The sequence below is a fragment of the Ovis canadensis genome, chromosome 3, assembly GCF_042477335.2.
Source record: "Ovis canadensis isolate MfBH-ARS-UI-01 breed Bighorn chromosome 3, ARS-UI_OviCan_v2, whole genome shotgun sequence".
In the NCBI taxonomy this organism is placed as follows: Eukaryota; Metazoa; Chordata; class Mammalia; order Artiodactyla; family Bovidae; genus Ovis; species Ovis canadensis.
Window position 1 is genome coordinate 185,442,320 of NC_091247.1, and position 19,447 is coordinate 185,461,766.

At 40.2% G+C, this 19,447-nt stretch overlaps 1 protein-coding gene and 1 non-coding gene across 24 annotated transcripts in view; one reads left to right on the plus strand and one right to left on the minus strand.

The window, feature by feature from the left end:
• Positions 1–19,447, minus strand: part of RBFOX2 (RNA binding fox-1 homolog 2) — a 293,204-nt gene that overhangs the window by 194,377 nt on the left and 79,380 nt on the right. For 18 of the 23 annotated variants that reach the window (XR_011255290.1, XR_011255294.1, XR_011255291.1 and 15 more), the window contains exon 2: positions 11,660–11,710. The exons of the other annotated variants lie outside the window; for them this stretch is intronic. Coding sequence is in view for 13 of the 18 variants with exons in the window: in XM_069581115.1 (XP_069437216.1) it covers positions 11,660–11,710 (51 nt within the window). In the remaining 5 variants the exon portion in view is untranslated. The remainder of the gene's footprint in view (positions 1–11,659; positions 11,711–19,447) is intronic. 23 annotated transcript variants of the gene reach the window in all.
• On the plus strand, positions 14,961–15,067 carry LOC138438381 (U6 spliceosomal RNA). The gene has a single exon (XR_011256320.1). It is a non-coding gene; the product is annotated as a U6 spliceosomal RNA (small nuclear RNA).

Here is a 19,447-nt window from a genome sequence, read left to right on the forward strand (position 1 = left end):
ACTCCAGCATTCTGGCCTGGAGAATGCCATGGACTGTATAGTCCATGGAATTGCAAAGAGTCAGACATAAATGAGCGACCTTCACTTTCACTTCATGCTTTTTAAAAAGTAATTATTAAACATACATATGTACATACATACATATGTATTTTCTATACATATATACGTATGTATTAAATAACTCCAGGGGAAACAAAAAAGTACATAAGAAAGGTAATGTAATCATATTTTATGGTTCAGCTATATTCACTCATAATAATGTATGTATTATGTGAACATAAATAAATAATGAACACTGATTTAGCAAAAAAAAAAAAAAGGCTTTGTTAGAAGGAAGGGGAGAGTGTCTATAAAACTGCTAATTTCTCAGCTCTAATATAGTAAGTAGGAAGCCAAAGGACAGAGCTTCAGACTGGTAAATCAAGAAATATCAGAACAAGCATGTGATTTAGGTGCATGGTTGTAAGTAACAAAAGAAATAAAATGGTCTTTCCTAGGAGAGAGAAAAGTTTATGAACTTTCTACAGGACGGAATGATCTAAAAGACAATATCAAGTCTGAACCCTATGAATAGTTTGAAGCTGCAGCGTTTACCAGCCCTTCATCCACTAGAGGGTGTAAGGCAACACTGCACGAGGACCTGAGCCACTGACGGTGACCTGATGACTGACACTGAAGAGAAGCAACATTTGAATAAACTTTGCATGAGGCTGAAAGCAGGGTTCTAGGTAACCTACTGGGAAGAAAAGAAAGCGACGGCATACATTTTGTAATTTAAAAGCAAAGTAGAAGTATTTTTAGTTTAAAAAAAAGGTGGGGCACTACAATTACTCTTGATTGTGAGATATAAGAGAGGTATGAAGGAGGAAGGAATAGTTAGGCAACTTGGGATGGACATGCACACACTGCTATATTTAAAATGGATAACCAACAAGGACCTACTGTATAGCACAGGAACTCTGTTCGACATCATATGGCAGCCTGGGTGACAGAGGAGTTTGGGGAAGAACGGACACAAGTATCCGGATGGTGGAGGCCCTTCGCTGTTCATCTGAAACTATCACAACAGAGTTAACTGGCTATACTTAAATATAAAAAAATTTTTAAGAAATAAAAAAAAAATTTTTAAAGAAAGAGGTGTGAAACATTTTATTTCTGAATCTGTCATTTTCATCCAGTCTCCAACTGGGAAATGGCAGTGGGATAAAATTTCTCATTCAACAATTAAGTGCTAGCTGGAACTGATACTAAACACAGCAAATGAAAAAGCTGTTGTCTAGATAGTTCTAATGTTGCCTTTTTTTGTAGGGAGGTGGGGGACTCTAAGTGGTCATTCTTTACAGCAACCACAATGTAGTTCTGAAAAATGTAAAGCAGATCATGTCATTCTCTGCTTAAAATCTTTCAAAAGCTTCACATTAAACTGAGAATATTTTTCGTTTATTCATTCAACAAATACTTATTGATCTCCTCCTACATGCCCAGCTCTGCTCCAAGCAATGTCACAACTTGCATAGAACTTATATTTTAGCGGAAGAGACAGACAATAAAGTACACACACTAAATAATTTAAGATAATAATGAGAAAGAGTGTATATGTGGGTAACTTTAGACTGGTGTGGTCTGGGAAGGCTTCTCTGAGAAGTAAACTGTCCCTGTGACCTGAATGACAGTGAAGATCTGGGTCAAGAGCACTGCAAATCTGACAGCAATTCCATACCTGAAGCTGAAATCAAGGTCCACAAGTTAAAAAATGGAAAGAATGCCCAATGCACCTGAAGCTGACAGTAAGTAAAAGAAGGTTAGGAGATGAATTACAGAGGTAGGCAATAAGCTCACATAAACATACTCCTAAATCCATACAATGAGATATTATTCCATCAAAAATAGAAAGGACTGATACATGCTACAATATGGATGAACGTTAGAAACATTACACCAAGAAGCCAGTCACTAAAGACCAGTGAGTGAAGTCGCTCAGTTGTGTCCGACTCTTTGCGACCCCATGGACAGTGTAGCCTGCACCAGGCTACACTGTCCATGGGATTTTCTAGGCAAGAGTACTGGAGTGGGTTGCCATTTCCCTCTCCAGGGAATTTTCCCAACCCAGGAATCGAACCCAGGTCTCCTGCGTTGTAGACAGACGCTTTACCATCTGAGCCAAGACAAGATATTGTACAATTATGCTTTCATTAAATGTCCAGAATAGGCAAATACACAAAGACAGAAAGCAGATCAATGGCGCATGCGTGCAAAAGATGGTAAAGTGACAGCTAAAGGCTATGTATGAGGTTTCTTTAGAGTGGCATTCTTAAGAACAACAATTACGCGAATCTTGTTTTTCAAAACTGCAAACTGCAATCCATTAGTGAGTTCAGGAAATCGATTCTGGCCAATCGCTAGTCACAATCAACAGTGTTTGTTTGTTTGTTTGTTTTCTTAATGGAATAGAATAGAAAATATCACAGAGAATCACGATGGCGTAATCACTCATCTAGAGCCAGACATCCTGGAGTGTGAAGTCAAGTGTGCCTTAGAAAGCATCACTATGAACAAAGCTAGTGGAGGTGATGGAATTCCAGTGGAGCTATTTCAAATCCTGAAAGATGATGCTGTGAAAGTGTTGCACTCAATATGCCAGCAAATTTGGAAAACTCAGCAGTGGCCACAGGACTGGAAAAGGTCACTTTTCATTCCAATCCCAAAGAATGCTCAAACTACCGCACAATTGCACTCATCTCACATGCTAGTAAAGTAATGCTCAAAATTCTCCAAGACAGGCTTCAGCAATACATGAACCGTGAACTTCCAGATGTTCAAGCTGGTTTTAGAAGAGGCAGAGGAACCAGAGATCAAATTGCCAACATCCGCTGGATCATGGAAAAAACAAGAGAGTTCCAGAGAAACGTCTATTTCTGCTTTATTGACTATGCCAAAGCCTTTGACTGTGTGGATCACAAGAAACTGTGGAAAATTCTGAAAGAGATGGGAATACCAGACCACCTGACCTGCCTCTTGAGAAACCTGTATGCAGGTCAGGAAGCAACAGTTAGAACTGGACATGGAACAACAGACTGGTTCCAAATAGGAAAAGGAGTATGTCAAGGCTGTATATTGTCATCCTGCTTATTTAACTTATATGCAGAGTACATCATGAGAAATGCTAGGATGGAAGAAGCACAAGCTGGAATCAAGATTGCTGGGAGAAGTATCAATAACCTCAGATATGCAGTGACTCTTATGGCAGAAAGTGAAGAGGAACTAAAAAGCCTCGTGATGAAAGTGAAAGAGGAGAGTGAAAAAGTTGGCTTAAAGCTCAACGTTCAGAAAACGAAGATCATGGCATCTGGTCCCATCACTTCATGGCAAATAGATGGGGAAACAGTGGAAACAGTGGCTGACTTTATTTTTTGGGGCTCCAAAATCACTGCAGATGGTGATTGCAGCCATGAAATTAAAAGATGCTTACTCCTTGGAAGGAAAGTTATGACCAACCTAGATAGCATATTCAAAAGCAGAGATATTACTTTGCCAACAAAGGTCCGTCTAGTCAAGGCTATGGTTTTTCCAGTGGCCATGCATGGATGTGAGAGTTGGACTGTGAAGAACACCAAAGAATTGATGCTTTTGAACTGTGGTGTTGGAGAAGACTCTTGAGAGTCCCTTGGACTACAAGGAGATCCAGCCAGTCCATCTTAAAGGAGATCAGTCCTGGGTGTTCATTGGAAGGACTGATGCTGAAGCTGAAACTCCAATACTTTGGCCACCTCATGCAAAGAGTTGACTCATTGGAAAAGACTCTGATGCTGGGAGGGATTGGGGGCAGGAGGAGAAGGGGAAGATAGAGGATGAGATGGCTGAATGGCATCACCGACTTGATGGACATGAGTCTGAGTGAACTCCGGGAGTTGGTGATGGACAGGGAGGCCTGGCGTGCCGTGATTCACGGGGTCACAAAGAGTCGCACCTGACTGAGTGATTGAACTGAACTGAAATGAAGAACACAGTATGGATAAGTTATTTTGATAAGACTAATTTAACTCTTATGTTTGTGTATGCGCATGTGTGAGTGTACTGGGTCATGATGTGAAAGGTATCATTTACTAAAAACTGCCATCTTTTTTAAGCTTGAAAGTGCTGAGCTAGACCTTGAACACCTTTACTATGTCCTCCATTCCAAATCTCCCCAAGGAAAGAAAAGCAGCCATCGTTTCTTTGCCACCAAAGCAAATGAACATGACGGAAAACACACTTGCTGTTGCCCACGGCTGTCACTCAAAATAAGCCCTCCAAGTTCATTTGTGAAAAACTGGACAAAAATAGAGTCCATTCCAGGGATAAAAAAAAAAAAAGGTAACTGGTGAGAAAAGGGGAAATTAAGAATCCTTAAGAAGAAAGAAAATACTTTGGGGATACAAATCTATGTAAATTTATAATCTTCCCTCTAAATTAAAAGTAAGACTGCTACTCCAGATTTAAATCCCTAAGTATCTCAGTCACATCTGTCATCTTCTTTGAAAGTTCCATTTTGTCGGAATCACTTTATCATGTCCATATAACAGCTCTTGGACAGATTTTTAGAAAATTGAAGGAAAAAAACTCTTTAAGGAACTGCTGACTAGCACTTAAAAAAATCAGAGTCTAACACTGTGACATTACTTTTCTTTATATTAAAAATCCAAAATTGTAACAGGAAGCTTTATTTCATTCCTCATGGGCATGTTCTCTTTGACACTCCCAGGAAAGCAGTGTTCTCTAATGTAAACAGCAAATCACAATCATAGTCCATAGTGTAGCCAGCAAGCAAAAGTAAGTAAATTCATAAAATAAAAAAAGATAAATTGTAGACCGTAAGTTATTTTAACAAACAAAACAGGAAGGAAACTTGACAGAAGTAAGCCATGCAAGGAACTTCCAGTTCACATGAAAACTTTTCGTGCTGTTACATTCTCCAGAGATTCCGTAATATCTTATCTTGCCACAGGAGGATGAGAACATCCCCATTTAAAGAGGAGAGAACACTGACAGAAGAGTACAGAAGGAGACTACAAGACACGGAGGCTGAAGATCCAGGGCTCAAGCCTAATTGTGCCGCTAACTACGCGATAAGGGGAAATTCATTTAAAAATCTCTGCAGTGAGGGACAGGGTGGGTAGGGAGGTGGGGCGGGGTTTCAGGATGGGGGAACACATGTATACCTGTGGCTGATTCATGTTGAAATATGGAAAAAGCCATCACAATATTGTAAATTATCCTCCAATTAAAATAATTTTTTTAAAAAAAAGTGTTTTCCTAGGAAGTGTAATGCTAGGGGCTTCTTAAAAAAAAAATTCTCTACTTTGGTTTTCTTAGCTACAAAATAGGGATAATAAAGCCTGACCTTCCTAGCAGAGCTACTGTGAAGATCAAAACTGAATATACTGATACATGGCAGCACACACTGTAAACTGCAAAATGATTTACTAGCATTCCGGTTCCTTAGCTGATTCAACACCTGAAACCAAGAGTCTGTGCTCTCATCTCCAATGTGAATGGCAACGCTTCATGCCCACAGGTCGAGTGTGGGCAGTGCACCAAGCCATAATCCCAAACCTTATCACCCCAGTTAAGGGGTGCTTAGTTGCTCAGTCATGTCCAATTCTCTGCGACCCCATGGACTGTAGCCTGCCAGGCTGCTCTGGCCATGGGATTCTCCAGGAGACAATACTGGAGTGGGCTGCCATGCCCTCCTCCAGGGACCAGTTAAGGGGATACTCACTGTATTTCTTCAATCAAAGCTAGGATGACCATACATCCCATTCATCAAGATCTGCCTCAGACTATTTTGACACTAGCTTCCCTTTTCTCTCTCAAAATTGCCCCAACTTGAATGATAAACTATACAGAGTCCCCCTAATTACAGCAGATATAACGCTGTAGCACCAAGAGGTGACAGGCAAGGTCTAGGCTTAGGACTCCCACTGTAGTTCCTAGGGGCCCCTGAAAACCATTCCAAACAAAAACACAACATTAGCAGAAATATTTAGTTTCCTATGCAGAACTAAGGCCCCTTCTAATCAGTCTGCTGTTCCCAGGTCCCTTCTGAATAAAAACTCTGGTGCTAATGCACACAGATATTCTCTCATTCAGAGAACATTACAAACCCACAAAATATTCCAGCCTTAATCAACACTTGGGAACTCTATCATAAGCACGTGCATATACACATAAATCACAGAGCTAGGAATCTAAACCACGACACTGTGTCATCAACCTAAAATTCTGCGTGGCCTGAGATAAAACATTCAGCCTTTCTGAGCAGGTTTTCACTTCTGCTAATTTGGAACATGTCGGTCTCCTCCACTTCCACGGACAGACCACATCAGCAAGCACTGTGATGTGCTCAGAGTGCTTTGTAAAAGCAATGGAGTGCAATCCTTGAAAGCCTGTTAACTAACTGGGATAGAACGCTGAGCTAAAACTGCATAAAAAAGGAAAACCTCTACAAGGTGACAGGTGGATTTTTCTCCCCTCCTTTCCTTCTCAGGTTTTTTATTCAAATGTGTTACCAGGGGTGTGTGTAACAGGGTGAAAAGGGTCACCATAAGGGTGAAATGCTGGCCCACTTAGTGCTAAGGAACTTTGTTGTTATAATTCTTAACCAGGGTCATGGACTCAAAGATTTATAGTTCAGTGTTAAGGGATCTATGAAGCCCCCAAATGATAAATAAATAAAGTGAGTGAGCAGAAATACTGCACATGACCACATTTTCCTTTGGTAAGTCAATAATGGCCACTATAGAGAAAAGGACACTCAGGGGACAGAGTGACAGAGGACAAACTTCAGCGCTAGTTCAGCTACAAACTTGTATTGTTACCGTGGATAAGTCACTTTAATCTCTGTGTGTCTGGTTCCTTATCTTTCCAAAGGAAATACTTGCTTATCCATTCAAGAGGTGGTGGTGAGCATAAGGGGAGAAAATACTGAAGAAAGCCCCACTCTGCAAGAGTCAAAAGATTGTCGTTTTTATCTCTTTTAAAATCATAATTAGATGCTGACAGGAATTCTATCTGGAGATGGTTCCTATTTATTTGGAAAGGAAATGAAAAAAAACAAGGAAAAGCAAATAAAGATTCACATAATTAAAGTTCACCTTCACCTCCTCTCTGGTCTCCGGATGTGCTGAGCCAAAGGTCTCTCGGGAGGTGTAAAGACCACAAGTTCAGTTTCTGCCCAGCTTAGGCTGCTCGGTGACCAGTGTTTCACACTGATAAATGCCTCCCAAATCTCAGAGCACAAAGTGAGAGTTCACAAGGTTAGGCGCATTAATTAACAGGATTCATTTGGATTCTGTATTCATCAAATGCAACAAGCAGCCATTCAATATTTGCCTGTTTGCACTACACTAAGGTCTCTAATTCAAAGATCCAGACAGAAAAAACAAAATAAAACCCAACAAATTAAACTAAAATAAACCTGTCACCATCAGAATGTGCCTCAAAGTAAATTAAGCAGCTTTAAACCATAGCAAAAAGGTCTGCATAGGCCCACAGCAGAGACAGTATGAGTAATAAATGTGCAGCCTACAGAAGTGGGTCCCGCTGCAAAAGAAAGGAAAAATAAAGTAGTTCTAAGCAGAGACTACTTTTTGTACTTTAACAAATTCCTCTTAATTCCTTCTGCTTAATTCCTTATTGATCTGTAATCCCCGCAGGAAGACACATTATACCGTACCTTTTCAGATTCTTTTAAACTTCATAAGTCTGTTCCCCATATTTAGCTTCAATTAGTTTTACCTTCCTATATCTAGAATAAGCCTATATCCAAAATAAGAAACATTTTATAAGCAAATATTTGAGTTAGTATACAAAAGTAGATTCAGAGACTGACCACAATCCCTTATGTTTTCAAGGTCCTAGGTGGAAAATACAGGGTGAAATAGAAAATTCCACTCATTTCAAAGCAGCCGAGAGGGTTGTAGTTTTTTATTTTGGCTGAAAAAATCACCTGGAGGAATTTCTAAATACCTGACTGGTTAAGCCCAATCTTAGACTCACTCAATCAGAATCTCTGGGGCCTAGATCTCCAGGTAATGGTACTTTTTCTGTTGTATGGCCAGGATATAGAACTGCTATCAAAGGACATGAATTTCACAACTTACAGAAGCTCTAGGGCAAATCTAAACCAGAAAGAAAACAGGAAGACCTTCTACATTATCTTTAAGTCTGGGGTAAATGACCATCTCGTTCACCAAAAGCTCCCACAGGAACGACCTTCAGTGCCAATGGGGTTCCCACTGGGAGAGGAACACAGAGAGGAACAGCACTTTCTCTTCCCCCCTTTTCGCCATACCCTACCTGGACCACTCTGATGCCAACTCAACATCAGAAATGCAAGAACTGAGCCAAAACTTCCAAATCTGGAAGGCACTCAAATAGTGATTGTTGATTACGGCGCCATCCTGGTTTTTAAGCTCAGCTTCAGGGGTTTTGATAAGATTTAATTAAGTTCTAGGAAGGGGAACTAGGTCAGCCCCTTGGTCTAGCATTCTGATAATGCACATCCCTTAACGAGCATTATTGGACAAGTCTAATAATGGTGACTTCTTTGGACAGCCCTAACACAACAGAAGACTCTACTCATGCATGGACAAAACCAGAGGGTCAACACCGAAATTAGATTGATTACATTCTTTGCAGCCAAAGATGGAGAAGCTCTATACAGTCAGCAAAAACAACACTGGGAGCTGACTGTGGCTCAGATCATGAACTCCTTATTGCCAAATAAGACTGAAAATGCAGACTGAAATTGAAGAACGTGGAGAAAACCACTAGACCCTCCAGGTATGACCTAAATCAAATCCCTTATGACTATACAGTGGAAGTGAGAAATAGATTTAAGGGACTAGATCTGATAGAGTTCCTGATGAACTGTGGATGGAGGTTCGTGACACTGTACAGGAGCCAGGAATCAAGACCATCACCAAGAAAAAGAAATGCAAAAAGGGAAAATGGCTGTTGGAGGAGGTCTTACAAATAGCTGAAAAGAAGGAAAGCGAAAAGCAAAGGAGAAAAGGAAAGATATACCCATTTGAATGCAGAGTTCCAAAGAACAGCAAGGAGATAAGAAAGGCTTTAACAGCAATCAATGCAAAGAAACAGAGGGAAACAACAGAATGGGAAAACCTAGAGATACCAAGGGAACATTTCATGCAACGATGGGCTCGATAAAGGACAGAAATGGTATGGACCTAACAGAAGCAGAAGATATTAAGAAGAGGTGGCAAGAATACACAGAAGAACTGTACAAAAAAGATCTTCATGATCCAGATAATCATGATGTAATCACTCACCTAAAACCAGACATCCTGGAATGTGAAGTCAAGTGTGCCTTAGAAAACATCACTATGAACAAAGCTAGTGGAGGTGATGGAATTCCAGTTGAGTTGTTTCAAATCCTGAAAGATGATACTGTGAAAGTGCTGCACTCAATATGCCAGCACATTTGGAAAACTCAGCAGTGGGCACAGGACTGGAAAAGGTCACTTTTCATTCCAATCCCAAAGAAAGGCAATGCCAAAGAATGCTCAAACTACCACACAATTGCATTCATCTCACATGCTAGTAAAGTAATGCTCAAAATTCTCCAAGCCAGGCTTCAGCAGTACGTTAACTGTGAACTTCCGGATGTTCAAGCTGGTTTTAGAAAAGGCAGAGGAACCAGAGATCAAATTGCCAACATCTGCTGGATCATGGAAAAAACAAGAGAGTTCCAGGAAAACATCTATTTCTGCTTTATTGACTATGCCAAAGCCTTTGACTGTGTGGATCACAAGAAACTGTGGAAAATTCTGAAAGAGATGGGTATACCAGACCACCTGACCTGCCTCTTAAGAAACCTGGATGCAGGTCAGGAAGCAACAGTTAGAACTGGACATGGAACAACAGACTGGTTCCAAATAGGAAAAGGAGTATGTCAAGGCTGTATATTGTCACCCTGCTTATTTAACTTATATGCAGAGTACATCATGAGAAATGCTAGGACGGAAGAAGCACAAGCTGGAATCAAGATTGCTGGGAGAAATATCAATAACCTCCCTTATGGTAGAAAGAAGAACTCAAAAGCCTCTTGATGAAAGTGAAAGAGGAGAGTGAAAAAGTTGGCTTAAAGCTCAACATTCAGAAAATGAAGATCATGGCATCTGGTCCCATCACTTCATGGCAAATAGATGGGGAAACAGTGGAAACAGTGGCTGACTTTATTTGGGGGGGCTCCAAAATCACTGCAGATGGTGACTGCCACCATGAAATTAAAAGATGCTTACTCCTTGGAAGGAAAGTTATGACCAACCTAGACAGCGTATTAAAAAGCAGAGACATTACTTTGGCAACAAAGGTCCGTCTAGTCAAGGCTATGGTTTTTCCAGTGGTCATGTATGGATGTGAGAGTTGGACTGTGAAGAAAGCTGAGCGTCAAAGAATTGATGCTTTTGAACTGTGGTGTTGGAGAAGACTCTTGAGAGTCCCTTGGACAGCAAGGAGATTCAACCAGTCCATCCTAAAGGAGATCAGTTCTGGGTGTTCATTGGAAGGACTGATGCTGAAGCTGAAACTCCAATACTCTGGCCACCTCATGCAAAGAGCTGACTCATTTGAAAAGACCCTGATGCTGGGAAAGATTGAGAGCAGGAGGAGAAGGGCACGACATAGGGATGAGATGGTTAGATGGCATCAGCAACTTGATGGACGTAGGTTTGGGTGGACTCTGGGAGTTGGTCATGACAGAGAGGCCTGGCGTGCTGCGGTTCATGGGGTTGCACAGAGTCGGACACAACTGAGCGACTGAACTGAACTAATATATATCAACAACACTTCTAAACTGATAAGGAATAGTGGATAGGCATTCAAAGATACAAATGATGGCTAGAAATTCAGAGATATTTCTAGGAGCTACCCTTTTAAATCTCCTGAAGAGTATCAATATCTCCAAACAGCAGGAGGTAAATTCCAGAGGCAAGGTGTCTTACATCATTTCTGAGGCAGCCTAACCTGTTCTACCCTAACTCTGTCCGCCTCACCAGATCCAAAAAGCACACAAACAGGGAAGGCGTTTTATACCCTTCCCTAAACCTTACTGAGGATGTCTTGGCGGGAGACAGTTTCGCTCTAACCCACAAATGGAGCCTGGGCTTTCTCCAATCATCCTCCCTATCTAACAAAGAAAGACAGCAGAAATTTCCTCGATTAAAACCATAAGGCTGAATTCCCCCAGGAACAAGAATGGAATTTTCTTGTTGCTGATTACCACAGGGACTCCAAATATCTGTGCAGGCAGGGGCTAAGTGGCTGGGAATAAACAGACAAGTACAACACAAAATCATGAGACATCAAGAAAACCAGGTTAAAAACATTATCATGTAGCTTGTAAAAGAAAAAACAAAAGCAATCACAACTGTGCTTGAGTGACTTTCCCCCTATAATATCCACAATTTCAAAAATGTGATTACAATACCTTTAAAGTTAAGAAATATGTTTTATATATTGCTAATGTAAATTTATTGCTGAAACTAACCAAATCACTCTCCAAAATAAGTAATTCCAGGAAATGTTCTCTATCATGTAGCATTCTTAGATAAAAGACACACACACCACATCTGAGTTATAAACAACTTATACCAACCTGGCTGTCCCGTGTTGGGAATCCATGATAACCTGGGGTCAGAGGCTCGTTCTGAGACAAAGAAAAGAAAAGAAAACCGTAAGACAAAAGACAGTGTTCAGAATCGCCAGAAGCACCCAAAATGACCAGACATACCTTCCCGCAGTAGTTCCTGAGGTGCCACTGCTCTACTCCACTCTACCTACATACATCTCTGAGTTCAGCATGCAGCATAGCAGAAGAACCAAAACCAAATGAAAAACAGTATTTGCTTAGGAGCACTATCCATGAAGCACTGTGTTCCTCCTCGACCAGCAAAATGCTTGCTTCTCAGTGCCTCTCCAACAGAGCACTCCAGGGGTTTGGGGCAGATCAATTCCTAACTTCACACTATGGGACTCCAGCATGTTTGGCCCTGAACTCTAAAAGCCAGTAGCACTCCCAAACACTGGACAACGAAAAACCTTCACATATTTCCACAAGCACCATCGTGGGGAAGGGGACAGCATCACCCCTACTAAGAACTGTCTCTTGACCTGGACAAGTTTTGACCCTTCCCTCTATCCGTCTGCCTTCCTTCAGTTTTGCCCCTGTTCCAGACTTCCTCTACCATCCTACATCCTATGGACTCAAGTGACTCCTAATACATATATGTGTTAAATTTATTAGGTTACTTGCACAATTTACTTTCCATATTATTTATAATTTCATCCACCTTTTTTTTAAAGGTGTATCATACTGAGTAGGTCTTCCCAGGTGGCATCAGTGGTAAAGAACCTGCCTGCCAATGCAGGAAACATAAAACACACGGGTTCAGTCCCTCAGTCAGGAAGAACCCCTCGAGGAGGGAATGGCAACTCACTCCAGTATTCTTGCCTGGAGAAGCCCATGGACAGAGGAGCCTGGCGGATTACAGTCCATGGGATTGCACAGAGTTGTACACAACCGAAGTGACTTAGCACACACACACCCACGTCATACCGAGTGTCTGATCTTCACATTAACCATTAAATCAAGATCCTTGAGGGCCAGAATGGTAACCAACAGAAGCTATGCAAACCCTGACTAAGTATAAGGTCATACAGTATGAGCACTCACTAATGGCTTCCCTGACGCATTTAGTCATTCAGTTTACCTACATTCAGTATCTTATATCTTGAAAGGACTGTTTAGATGACTGACAGAGTAGGCAAGATGCATAAAACACGACCCTTGCCTCCAAGGGAACCTTAAAACGGGAGGAGACACACACGCACATAAAGATGTAAGTGAGAAAACAGTGTCTCTGTCGTTTTTTCAAGGTGCTCGATACAGCTGCCTCAAAGATGTTCATCCTCTTCTTCAATTCATTTGTATTTCCACTCCTACTAGCGGAAGGTAAGTTAAGAAGAATTTTCACGGATAGGACCTTCTTTTATGACGAGATAGTGAACTTTCCATCTAATGGTACATCTGCTTTGATTTTATCTACATCTTTGATCATCAAAAATCCACACTCCTTTCAAAAACATGAAAGCAAGGTGTCAACTTAAGCTCCCTGCATAGACCCCATGTCTTATTCATCATGATTTCCCCACAGTCAAGTACAGTGTCTAACACATGCTGGACATTCAAAAGAATGTGTAAATAAATAAATGAGGTTCAATAATCAAAAATAAAAATCTACTTCTGCTTCACTAACTGTGCTAAAGGCTCTGACTGTGTGGATCACAACAAACTGTGGAAAATTCTTATAAGAGAATACCAGACCACCTTACCTGCCTCCAGAGACATGTGTATGCAGGTCAGGAAGCAACAGGTAGAACCAGACATAGAACAACAAACTGGTTCAAAACTGGGAAAGGAGTATGTCAAGGCTGTATACTGTCATTCTGCTAATTTAACTATGCAGAGTACATCATGTGAAATGCAGGGCTGGATGAAGCACAAGCTGGAATCAAGATTGCCAGAAGTATCAATAACCTCAGATATGCAGATGACACCACCCTTAGGGCAGAAAGAGAAGCAGAACTAAAGAGCCTCTTGATGAAAGTGAAAGAAGAGAGTGAAAAAGGTGGCTTAAAGCTCAACATTCAGAAAACAAATATCATGGCATCCAGTCCCATCACTTCATGGCAAATAGAGAGGGAAACAGTGACAGATATTATTTTCTTGGGCTCCAAAATCACTACAGATAGTGACTGCAACCACAAAATTAAAAGATGCTTGCTCCTTGGAAGGAAAGTTATGACCAGCCTAGACAGCATATTAAAAAGCAGGGACATTGCTTTGCCAACAAAGGTCCATCTAGTCAAAGCTGTGCTTTTTCCAGTGGTCATGCATGGATGTGAGAGTTGGACCATAAAGAAAGCTAAATGCCAAAGAACTGATGCTTTTGAGCCATGGTGCTGGAGAAGACTCTTGATGGCATCACCAACTCAATGGACGAGTTTGACTAAGCTCTGGGAGTTGGTGATGGACAGGGAAGCCTGGCATGCTGCAGTCCATGGGGTCACAAAGAGTCGGGCACAACTGAGTGACTGAACTGAACTGGACTTCAAGGACATCAAACCAGTCAATCCTAAAGGAAATCAATTCTGAATATTCATTAGAATGACTGATGCTGAAGCTGAAACTCCAATACTTTGGCCACCTGATGTGAAGAGCTGACTCATTAGAAAAGACCCTGATGCTAGGAAAGATTGAAGGCAGGAGGAGAAGAGGATGAGAGAGGATGAGATGGTCGGATGGCACCACTGACTTGATAGACATGACTTTGAGCAAGCTCCAGGAGATGGTGAAGAACAGGGAAACCTGGCATGCGGCAGTCCATGGGGATCACAAAGAGTCGGACACGACTGAGCGACTGAACAAATTAAACATTCAGTTGCTGACTCATAGACAATTCAAGTTCTCTTTTTTTTATTCCTAAGTCTCTATTTTGGACACTTATAAATTGTCTTCCCAAAGAGAGTACATCAAAGATAATTGCCTTTAAAAATGATAGGTGCCAAAACAATCATGAGAAAGAATAAAGTTGAAGGGCTCACATTACAAAGCTACAGTAATCAAAACAGTGTAATACTTTTAGGAACAGACAGACAGACCAATGAGGTACAACTAAGAGTCCAGAAATGAACCCCTGCAGTTATGACCAACTGACTTTTAAAAAGTGTGCCAAGAAAAACAACAGAAGAAAGAATAACCTTTTCAACAAATGGCGCTGGAACACCTGGATATCACGTGTTGAAGAATAAAGCTGGAACTCTGTCTTACACCAGATACAAAATTAACTCAAGACAGATCCTAGACCTAAAATCATACAACACTTAAAAGAAAACAAGTGCTCGCTTCGGCAGCACATATACTAAAATTGTAATGATACAGAGAAGATTAGCATGGTCCCTGCGCAAGGATGACACGCAAATTCGTGAAGCATTCCATATTTTTTAGAAAGCTGTGGTACGTATACACAATGGAGTATTACTCAGCCATTAAAAAGAATACATTTGAATCCATTCCAATGAGGTGGATGAAACTGGAGTCGATTATACAGAGTGAAGTAAGCCAGAAAGAAAAACAACAATACAGTATACTAATGCATATATATGGAATTTAGAAAGATGGTAATGATAACCCTGTATGTGAGACAGCAAAAGAGACACAGAAGTATAGGACAAACTTTTGGACTCTGTGGAAGAGGGAGAGGGCGAGGGTGGGATGATTTGGGAGAATGGCATTGAAACATGTATACTATCATGTAAGAAACGAATCGCCAGTCTAGGTTCGATGCAGGATGCTTGGGGCTGGTGCACTGGGATGACCCAGAGAGATGATATGGAGAGACAGGTGGGAGGGGGGTTCAGGATTGGGAACTCATGTACACCCATGGCAGATTCATGTCAATGTATAGCAAAACCAATACAGTATTGTAAAGTAAAATAAAAAAATAAAATAAAATAAAAATAAAACAAAGGAAATCTTCATGACCTTTGATTACATAATGGTTTCTTCAATATAACTACAAAAACACAACTGACAAAGGAAAAACAGATTAAATGAACTTCATCAAAACTTAAAACTTCAGTACTTCAAAGGACACCATCACTTCTGGGGATCTAATACACACACAGTGATTACAGTTAACAAGACTGTATGATATACTTGAACTGTGCTAAGAGAATAGGCTGTAAATGTTCTCACCACACAGACACACACAAAGATAATTATGTGACATGATGCAGGTATTAGTTACAGCTATGGTATTAATCATGTTGCAATATACAAGTGTATCAAACCAACAAGTTGTACACATTAAACTTATACGTTGTTAATGCCAACTATGTCTCAATACAGCTGGGGAGGAAAAGATACCAACAAGTTAGACAACAGAATGGGAGAAAATATTTGGAAATCCTTTGTCCAACAAGGGACTTGTATTCCAGAACATAAAAGAACTCTTAGACTAATACCCAAAATTTTAAATGTGCAAAAGTTGTGAATAGTAAGTTCTCCAAAGAGGATATACAAATGACCAATAACCACATGAAAAAATACTCAACACTGTTGTCATTAGGAAAATGCACATCAAAACCATAATGAGATAACACACCCACGAGGATGGCAACAGTCAAACAGTCAGACAATAACAAGTATTATCAATGATATGGAGAAACTGGAATCTCACACATTGCTGTTGGGAATGCAAAATGGTGCATGCACTTTGGAAACAGTTCGGAAATCCCTCAAAATGTTAAAAAAAAAAAAAAAGTGACCACGTGATCCAGCAATTCCACACTAGGTGTAACCAAGAAAACTGAAAACCTACATCCATAGAAAGCCTTGTACACAAATGTAAACAGCAGAGTTATTTCATAATAGCCAAAAAGCAGAAACAATACAAACGTCCATCAACTGATGAATGGAGAGGCAAAGTGTGGTAAATGTATAACTGAGCATTATTTAGCAATAAAAAAGGAATGCAGTATTGGTAAAACAAAGATGAACTTTAAAATATCATGCTAAGTTAAAAAAATCAGAGACAAAAGCCACAAATTATAATTTCATTTATAGGAGCTATTCAGAATGGGCAAATCCATAAAGAAAGAAGATTAGTAGTCTAGGGAGTAAAGGGAGTGACTGCTAATGGGTACTGTGTTTTACTTTTGGTGATGAAAATATTCTGGAAGTAGTGATGATGGATTCATTACTCTGATTTTGCTGAAAACCCCAAAACACTAAACACCACTAAAAACACTTTAAAAGGGTGAGATTTATGGTCTGAATTATAGGTTAATAAACTTGTTATTTAAAAATAATAATAACAGGCAATGTTGGCTGGCTATTCTCATACTAAGTTTTACAAAGGAGACACCTGTTGCTTTGCTGTTGTTACTTAGTTGCTCAGTCATGTCCAACTCCTTTGTGACCCCATGATTAGGCTCCTCTGTCCATGGGGATTCTCCAGGCAAGAATACTGGAGTGGGTTGCCATTTCCTTCTCCAGGGGTCTTTTCAACCCAGGAATCAAACCCATGTCTCTTGCACTGGCAAGCAAGTTCTGCAGCACTGAGTCACCTGGGAAGCCCACCTGCAGCTTGGACCAGAACAAAAACAGGGCTCCTTCCAAAACCCCCAAGAGCCTTGTTCATTCTGGAGTCCATACATTTACTTCAGCACCATTCCCTCCAGATTTAACAATGCTGATGATAAAGATGATGATACTGAGCAATCAACCAGGCATGGTTTTAAGATGATGGGGAGAAACGGAAGAGAAAGTGGCAAAGAGAAGAAGATAATAAAACACAGATAATAGGTGGGAAAGTCAAACTTTCAACCCAGGTCTGCTGTACTCCAAAGCCCCTGTTCTTCCCATTTTATCAAATTATCTTTTTAATGATCATGCCATATTATTCCTTCACAATAAATTTCAAGACTGTCTGAGAAAGGAATTAGAGGATTAAGAAGGTCATCAAAAACACCCAAAAGCATCATTAACAAAGATTCATCACTCCCAGAGACTATCCTATATATATACTCTTTGAGTTCAACAATGCACAACACTTTATAAGGGGAAAAAAAAATCCTCCTATAAGCGAGCACTGTCAAAAACTTTAATAGCAAAGACAGATGTGCCAGAGGAAATGGACTTCCTCCTTCACCTGCTTAGCAAAGCGGTTCTCCTTTCTTCCCCATCTCTCTCTCTCAGAACTCTCCAGCCCTCAGACACGTCCTGCCTCACTGAAGGTGGCCTACACTTAATGACACAGGTTTGCTTTCTTTTTTAATTTTACTGTATATATACCTGTCCCTTCAAAATGCATGAACTTTGCATGTAAATTTTATAGAAATGAATCCTATTGCATAGCAATTTCCTTTTTTTCTCAATATTCTGAGATTTATCTCCACTTATGCATGCCACTATATTTCACTAATTGACCACTATATTCACTATTTGACCACTGCTTAGTTTTCTATCTTATGACTATGTCACAATTTATTTATCCCTCTTGCTTTCCTATTAACAGACTTAAATTGTTCCCAGTTATATTCACAAACCATGCTGCCTGTAAACATTCTTTCAGAGCTGAGGTATCACCTTCCACCCATATACTGGCAAAAATAAAAATATGACAAATTGGCAAGAAGAATCAATAGACATCTTCACATCTAACAGTAGGAATACAAGTATATTAGGGCTACTCTTTTGGAAAGCAACTTTACAATAATTATTAAAATATTAAATACTCATACCTTTTTGTAATTTCATATCTCTGATTTCTTTATCTACTCTAGAGAATCACCTGAACTTGTGCTCAAAGAAGCATGTTGGACCATAACAAAAAGAACAGGGATCCTTCCAAAATCCCCAAGAGCCTTGTTCGTTCTGGAGTCTATACATTTACTACAACACCATTTCCTACAGACTTTAACAATGCAACTGCAAAGGTTTTTTAATTCAGTGCTGTTTGCAACACTGAAAAACTAAAAAGAACCTCAATTATAGGGAAATACTGTTATCAACCATCGTCTTTTTTCAACATCATCTGTTGAACTCTGCAAGCTTTTCAAAAGGTAAAAAATCTCAATGAACTAGCTCAAGTCTAGCATGACACCAAAACAGTCGGCGTGCTGTTCCTTTAAATCACCATACAAAAGAGGTATTCCTACGGGCTTCCCTGATGGCTCAGATGGTGAAGAAGCTGCCTGCAGTGCCGGAGATCAGGACTCAGTCCCTGGGTCAGGAAGATCCCCTGGAGAAGGGAGTGACAGCAAACAAATCAGTGTGCTACTCCTTCAAACCACAACACCAAGGAGGTATTCTACATGGATATAAAGTCATGAACGACTGCACAGAGAAGATCTAGAAGGATATACAGAAGTTCCAACAGTGGCTCCCTCTAGGGAGAAGAGCGAGATTTGTGGGAGGTTGACAGGGCACTCTCTACGGGAATCATTTGAATATGCAAAATCTAACATTCATGTATTAAGAACCAAAACGGTCACTATTACCAGCGTTTCATAATGGTTTATACAAACAGGTATTTTGTGCAAAAACACCTTCATATAATCTTATTTAGTCCTCACAATGCAGAAAATGGGTTTCATAACCCTCGTTTTACCAATGACAAAACCGAATTTCAGAATGATTAAGTGGTTTGCTGAAGGCCAAACAGCTAATGATAGTGGTCGAGCTGCCTTTAGATTCAGGTCTTTTAACTCTATACCTAGTACTCTATTACCTCATGACAACCTGTACAAACCAGTACTGGTCCTGGGAGAGATTGATATAATTGTCTAAAAACCTGCAGATCGGAGTTTTTTAATCAGT